General features: G+C 38.2%; 1 protein-coding gene across 1 annotated transcript; it reads right to left on the reverse strand.

The window, feature by feature from the left end:
• Positions 1 to 6577: 6577 nt before the first annotated feature.
• Positions 6578 to 7528, reverse strand: LOC140322160 (olfactory receptor 5P55-like). The gene has a single exon (XM_072398772.1). The coding sequence runs from the start codon at positions 7526 to 7528 to the stop codon at positions 6578 to 6580; it is 951 nt and encodes a 316-aa protein (XP_072254873.1).
• Between the last annotated feature and the right edge of the window lie 235 nt (positions 7529 to 7763).

Here is a 7763-nt window from a genome sequence, read left to right on the forward strand (position 1 = left end):
ATCATACCATCATACCATCTACTATCTATCATCATACCATCTACCATCTATCATCATACCATCTACCATCATACCATCATACCATCTACTATCTACCATCATACCATCTACTATCTACCATCATACCATCTACCATCATACCATCATCCATCTACCATCTACCATCATACCATTTACCATCATACCATTTGCACACCTATACATTTTGCCTCCAGTTGTACCTATATCATACTGCCTACTACCATACCTGTTTTAATCATCTCTTGCACATACTACCCTCTCCCATACCCTCCATAATTAAATCCTTCACATATTGTCACTACTAAATTATTATATCTTTATTTTGAAAAAAAAAAAAATAATTTAAATATGTATAAATACTTGTATTTTTCACACAGACCACAGATTTGCTCTAGTTGGTGATCACTCACCATAGCTATGGCTCATATTGCAAACAAAAATTCACTTATTATTAGGCTTAAGTTGTTGTCAATTGTCCAGATATTCTTGATTTTCCACTCTAGCTAGTTTTGGCTTTCCTAAAAAAATGTTTAAATGTTCTTACATTATTAAGCAACTTTTTATTCATTTGTTAATTGTTTTTGTAATGTCCATAACATACAAAAAAATTGATCCGAAAATCAGAAAGTGGTAAATGTACCACAAAGCGAGCACCTCACATACATGCCAATTAAAAATTAAATTAGAATTTTTAAAAATATTTTTAATTAAAAAACAATAGAATGAAGGATGGACCATCATGATACCATATCTAAATACATTTTGTGATTCATGGCAGTACAATTCTTTTGCCACTGTCATGTTTCAGGAGACATGGCCACTAGGGGGCACTATGGCTTGCACAGGAATGAAGTGAGCCCTGAGAAGGGCCAAGGCGCAAAGTCTAAGCAGTAACCAGGTCTTCTCCAGAGTCTCTAGTGGTGAGGATATTGCACTGCTGGTTACCACCAGGTTGCGGTCCTTGGGCACACCAGAGTGGGCAGGAGGATACACGGTATCAAATCACAAAGCAGAAAAATTGTTAAGGAAGGCCAGGGTCATGGAAAGCAAGAGAGGTCAGGTTGCAAGCCAGGCGCAAATACCAGGGATCCAGGAAACAAACACTAGTTAAACAAGGGCCACTGCGGACACAGGGAACACAGGAGACACTGGAAGCAACAGAAGGCACAGGTGACACAGGAATGTCCACAGACAGAGAGGAACACTGGAACAGCACAAGGGAATTGGCTGGAAATAACAGACTTTCCAATAAAGGGTTAACACAGGAGCTGGATAGAGGAAACATTGAATTAACCAACAGGTGTACAGGAAGTGCTCAACAGAGCTAGGGGGCTCAGCACTAGTGAAGACACATTGCACGAATGCTGAGTGCTGTGTCTAAACTAGCTAAGTAGCCAGAGATGATTAAGAGGCTATTTTCTGACCAGCGGGATGGGTGAAACGGATAAAGCTTGGGAGCGTAGGCACGCCCAGAGTCAGAACTGCCCGCATGTGCAGGAGAGAGAGGCCTGCGCTTTAGTGAAGTTTGACAGCCAGACTATAAATCAGTATTTTCATTGGAATAATTAAGCAATCCCTTTTTCATATAGGATAATATAACAAAAGTATAATAATAATATATACAAAATAATAATATAACAAAATATAGCAAAAAATATTAACTGGTAATAATATTTAACAGGTTTTGCAGTAATTTTGTACTGCTTCATAAAGCACTGTAATAATATGTAAATTTATAATAATTTTTCCCCAGTGAAGAAAAAGCCAGAAGCCTCCTGGGATACATGTCACGCATCACAAGTCTTCTCTGAGCTCCCATTTTGTCTTTATCGCCTAAGCCTTGGATTACTTGCTGCAAGCCTGCCTTGAATAAAAATTCCAAAGCCACACAAATAATCCAAATTTACAGCCAAATGATCATAAAAATAGGGGAAGACTGTCTTGCCGTAATTGAATAAAATTCTAAGACTGCTAAAAATTGCTAGATTATCAAAATACAAATGGGTGCAGGTTCCATTCTAATATGTTTGTTTGGTGAAGTACACCAACATATCTTCTTTGTATTGTCCCATTGGTTGCTAACCCAATATATGCATCAGGGACCGTAGGTCAGATGCTATAGCTGTGATAGTAAAAAAATGGTGTAAAATGTAACCTGATCTTTATTATTCATAAGCCAGAACAATAAAAATTGTATCCTCTACTCTTCCTGTGTCACTGTCTGTATCTGTCTGTCATTTGCAACCCCTATTTAATGTACGGCATTGCAAAAATGTTGGCACTATATAAAATCTTTCTATTAATAATATAAACCAACAAGCTTCATCATTCAAGACTCAATCACCATGGCCCTGATTTACTAAAGCTCTCAAAGGCTGGAGAGAATACACTTTCTTCAGTGAAGCTGGGTGATCTAAAAAACCTCCAATGGATTCCCTAAAATCATTTGCTAGCAAATTTTTTGAATCCTAGACCAGATCCATTCCAGGTTTGCTGGCTCAGCCAGCTTCACTGATCAAAGTGTATTCTCTCCAGCCTTAGAGAACTTTATTAAATCAGGGCCCACAAATCAAATAGAATTGCTGAGTGTGCATGTGTGGGCGGCTGGATCGGATGTGTCTCTAGCCGGCTCCGTGCCTCTCCGCTCCACCCCGTAACACACAGCTTTCTAAGCGGTCTCTCTCCCTCTTCACATGATGCACGGAAAACAGCAGCAGAAAGCCCAGGAGCGGGTAGTCCCCGACTCATCCAAGATGGCGGCAGGCTGCTCCAACTTCTTCTGCAGCATGTTCCTCCACAGCGCGCTCTGCAACACATGAATCCAATAATGCATCAGAGACATCCTTCTCCCCTGCAGCTATGGAGCATCAAAATCATGAAGATCATAGAGAGGTGAGAGTAATTCTCCTTCTCCTGTTCCTAGACCCCCAGCCATGTGTTCTCCTGACCCATAGGCCCACATTGCGGGCTTCCATTTTCATCACAGGACACAGATTCCCTTTTGAGGGTCCTTAGCCTTCCTCATTCAGCAGACCCCAATCCATCTAGTCCTGAAAGCATGCCTGCAGGGAACCCAGAACTAATGTTTATTCTGGTCGTGCTATTTTGATTGCACGCTTTGCAGCATTATTGGAAATTCTTCCACTATATCTTCTCTGGAGAAGCGTTTAGAGATTACCCAAATTAGGCTGGAGGATCTGGAAAATCGCTCTACAAGAGATAACCTCCGTATCAGAGGCCCCCCAGAAAGTATTTGGATAGCATTATGAAAACTTTTCTCAAATCTTTGCTTCCCTCAGTGGACGATTTGCATTTGGAGTTTGATCGTTTCCACAAAGCTACTGTGGCCCCAAAGGCGGATGGAGCATCAAGAGACATTATTGTGAAGTTACATTACTTTCAGACGAAGGATGCCCTAGTGAAAGTTGTGCAATCCACTTCTGATTTGGTTATTGATGGCTACCCAATCTAGATCTTTCTCCAGTTACAATTCCAAAGCGAAAGGCGCTGAAACCCCTGCTTCAAGCTCTGATGTCACATAATATAAAATATTGTTGGCCATTCCCTTTCAGGGTTTGTTTCCACTATTCCAACAAATTTTATAACTTTACTACTTTCTCTGAGGGGGAATCTTTGCGTAAAGAATTGGGATTGATTTTATCCGGTCCTTCCTCCAAAACGCCAGCAGGTGGAACTCTTTCTCTTTTGTTTCCAATCTGGACCCCAGCTCAATGACCATCCTTACCAGAAGGTAAAATTCCTGATTGGCCGTGAATACTTCAAAGTTCAAGGGGACTTTCCTCATTGAGAGGTGTTATTTTAATTGTGGTCTTCTGTGACTGAGCCTTCGACACAAGATTTTTTTTCTTTCTTTGTGTTGATCGATACAGTACATGCTTTTATGTTTAAGTTTAAAATTGCTTTTACTTTTTGTTTTCGTTTACATTTTGGGAGAACTTTAATTTTTTATGTGTGTTTTTTTTTTTTTTTGGGTAGAAGTCCGGAGAGGCTTAACATGGCCTCTTTTGGAGTGGTGTTATGCCCTTTTGGCAGACTCTGCTCCCCTTTTGGTAATATTTTCTGACCATTTCTGTGCCAGGTATGTTGTAATCTTACTTTGATTTGCTCATTAAGGTATTTCCTCCCCCCTATTTTCCCCTCACCCCATATGTATTTATTTGTGTGGTTCTCTACTTGATTTGTTCTTTGGATTTTGGATTATCCAAGTCTGGTTCAAGCTGTTGATCCTCTCTGTTCTGTTTGTTTTGACCAATCCGGTCACCCTCTGTTGGTCCAATGGCCACAATTTAATTTTCTTGATGCATAATGTCCAGGTCATTTATTCTCTGGTAAAAGAGTTAAAGCTTTTCAGTATTACCATGCAATGCGGGTAGATATTTTGGCTTTACATGAAACCCATTTTACAGTTATATTCCACCCCAAATATTTCCATGACAAGTATCCTTTGATTTTTCTTTCTAATGCTAAGTAAAAGAAGACGGGAGTACCCCTATGTTTTTCTAAATCGTTCTCCCTCACCTTACACTCTGAACATTGAGATCAAGATTGTTGCTCTCCTATGGTGGTAGGCGAACTTGGAGTAGTGTTATTTTTTATTTTGACCTTTTATGCCCCCACCTAAGGTCAAATAACATTTTTTACTGCTATAGTAAACAAATTGGCTCCCTTTTTTAAAGGGTCCTTGATCTTAATGGGTGACTCTACCCTGGCCATAGACCAGGTATTAGATAAGACATCTACTCCTACCTATAGACACCAGACTAACAGAGTTTAAGTTTTGCTAATTAGTTGCACAGCTTTGATTTGGTGGATGCATGGCAAGAATCTAATCCTTCATCTATTGATTACACCTATTACTCCTCGGCCCACAAACAATACACCAGGATAGATCATATTTTTATTAATACTCCCTGCATTCCTCATTTGCATTCTACACACATCTTAGATACCCCATGGTCTGATCATGAACCATTAGTTGCTCGGTTTGTAGAGTTGAGCACAAAGAATCCCAGACCAACTTGGACGCTTAATGAATGTCTTTTAAGTAATCCCAGTGAGAGCATGACTGTACAGAATTCCCTGATCGAGTATTTTTGCTTTATTGATCCTCAGGACACTTCTCCTGCTACTAACTGGGATGCACACAAAGCTAACATTAGAGGTCATCTTATCTCATTAGCTTCCAAAGTTAAAAAACAAAAACAACAAGCTTTATTACAGTTACAAAAACATCAAAAACAGAATTCCCATGAGGATTTGAGGGGTCAAATCGAAGCACTCCACACTGAACTGAATTTATGTTTAACAATTAAAGCTGAAAAAAAATTGTGTTGGTCTAGACATAGATTCTTTTATTTGGGGGAGATAAACCAGGTTCAAACTGGCCGCACAAACTGAACCCTAAAGGTCATTCCCATGCTCTGCCTAAAATCAAGATGATGATCAACTGATGGTCGGCTGTCCCAAAACCCAAAATTGATTCTGGAAGCTTTTCATGCATTTTATCTTAAACTTTATGAACAACCATCTTCACCATCTAGTGACAATTTGGACTCCTTCTTTTCTAGAATCTCTTTACCTAAATTCCACTTGATTTTTCCAAACATAAACTAAACTGGATCATGACAAATGGTAAACTAACCTGTACCTTGCAAAACAACATGGATAAATTGTATAAAACCTGGGACCTGTGGATAGCCTACACCTAATACTAATCTTTCCCTTTATTATACCCGTCCTCATCCTCCCCCCTCCAGTGGTACCCATGTGAGGTATTCACTGTCACCATTTTAAATTTGGATTGGGGAAATTTTTCTGCACATGTGACAATACAATAATTATTGCTTTGTTTCTGCTTGAATAGTTGTCACTCTATTCTTTTCTTTTTATGTTTGTTTTGATGCCAAATTTTGTATTTTGGACTACTACGGCTGATCTCTTCTACTCTCATAAATAACTGAATAAATGTCATTCCAGTTTCATTGAGATTTTGTTAGTTTAAATTGCATCTGACTAAAGAGAATTTTTGATGTATTTGTTGTTACTGTATACAAAAAGTTTTATTTTGATGTATTTTTGTTTATAACACAACTACTGTAACTTACTTCTGAAAAATTGTCAATAAAACCTTTGAAATACAAATAAAATTGTCCATCTTAAATCATGTGAACCAATGTCCACCCACAAACGTGACGACATTACCCAACATCCAGGCTTCTCAAAATCCTTGAAAACCAAACAGCACAGATCATGGTAAATCATGTAGAACACCATCCACCCACCCACAAAGTGGACAATAAGAGAGTTATCAAAAAATATTCTTTAACATTAAGGGGATAAAGCCAAAGAAAACAACTAATGCAGCCACCACATCCAAGGTCTAGTAGGCTTCAATATATTAAAATGTTCTTCTTAGGTAACCTACCCTGAAAAACCACTTCAGTATTTTATCATACACAAACCACTAAGATATCTTTATGTAATTTCATGTAGTTTATTTTCAGGGATCATGCTACATTTTTGTATTACTTTTTACCTAAACCAAACAAAACCAGAAGTGACCATAGTGAGTAGATTTCTCCAAGGCTGTCTTGATGTCCTTATTTCTCAAGCTATATATAATTGGATTAATTAATGGAGATACAACAGTGTACAACACTGCTAAAACTTTATTCCAAGTAGATGATTGCCCCTTTGTAGGAAGTATGTAAGTAAAGAACATCGTTCCATAAAAAATTGACACCACGGTCAGGTGGGAAATACAAGTTGAAAAGGCTTTTTGCCTGCTAGTAGTTAAAGGAATTTTTAAAATGTGATAAATAATGTTAGAGTAGGAAGCAATAATAAAACTGATTGGGAATATAACAATTGGAATGGAAGCAACCGTCATTTCTATGTGAACAACAGAGCTGCCTGAACAAGAAAGGTCCAGAAGAGGTTCCATATCACAGAAAAAATGGTCAATGATGTTCGGTCCACAAAACCATAAATTGTACACTGTTAGTATTTCAACCAATGACAGTACAATGCTCATCAACCAGGAAAGAAGAACTAGCTTCATGCAAGTTTCATGTTTTATTATGGTGTTGTACAGTAAAGGATTACAAATAGCAATATATCGATCATAGGACATGACAGTGAGGAGAAAACACTCGTAAACCTCCGCCAATACAAAGAAATATAATTGTGTTATGCAGCTAGAGAAGGACATGGCAATGGGGCTATGGAGTAGAAGATGGAGCATGTTGGGTACGATATCTGAACTCAGCAGAATGTCTGATATGGAAAGTTGGGTGAGGAAGAAGTACATGGGAGTGTGAAGGTTCTTGTTGGAGGACACCAATAAAATAATCAGGAGGTTCCCACAAATTGTCACACAATATATGAAAAGAAAGAAAGTAAAACAGAATATTTGAAAAAGATGGGAACCCTGAAATCCCAATAATATGACATTGGTGATCACAGTAAGATTGTTGTAAATTTTCATCTATATGATGGAAAGAAAGAAATATATTTATTGTCGTAGTAGAAGGAAATTATTAATAATAAATAATGCAAATGGCTATCTGCTCTATCTTTTATAGCAATGTGAAAAGTATTTCTATTACACGTATGCTAAATCATTCCAGGGGAAAGGTTTTTCCAGGTTATTGATGTCATATTGGCTGTAGGAATTATTACAAAGGGCCTGTTTTTTTAAAGTTCCTGGAGTCCTGAGGTCT

This window comes from Pyxicephalus adspersus, chromosome 2 (genome assembly GCF_032062135.1).
Source record: "Pyxicephalus adspersus chromosome 2, UCB_Pads_2.0, whole genome shotgun sequence".
Lineage (NCBI taxonomy): Eukaryota > Metazoa > Chordata > Amphibia > Anura > Pyxicephalidae > Pyxicephalus > Pyxicephalus adspersus.

Excerpts from the sequence above, each read along its gene's own strand:
- LOC140322160 (XM_072398772.1), bottom strand. The coding sequence starts at position 7,528 with ATGAAAATTTACAACAATCTTACTGTGATCACCAATGTCATATTATTG.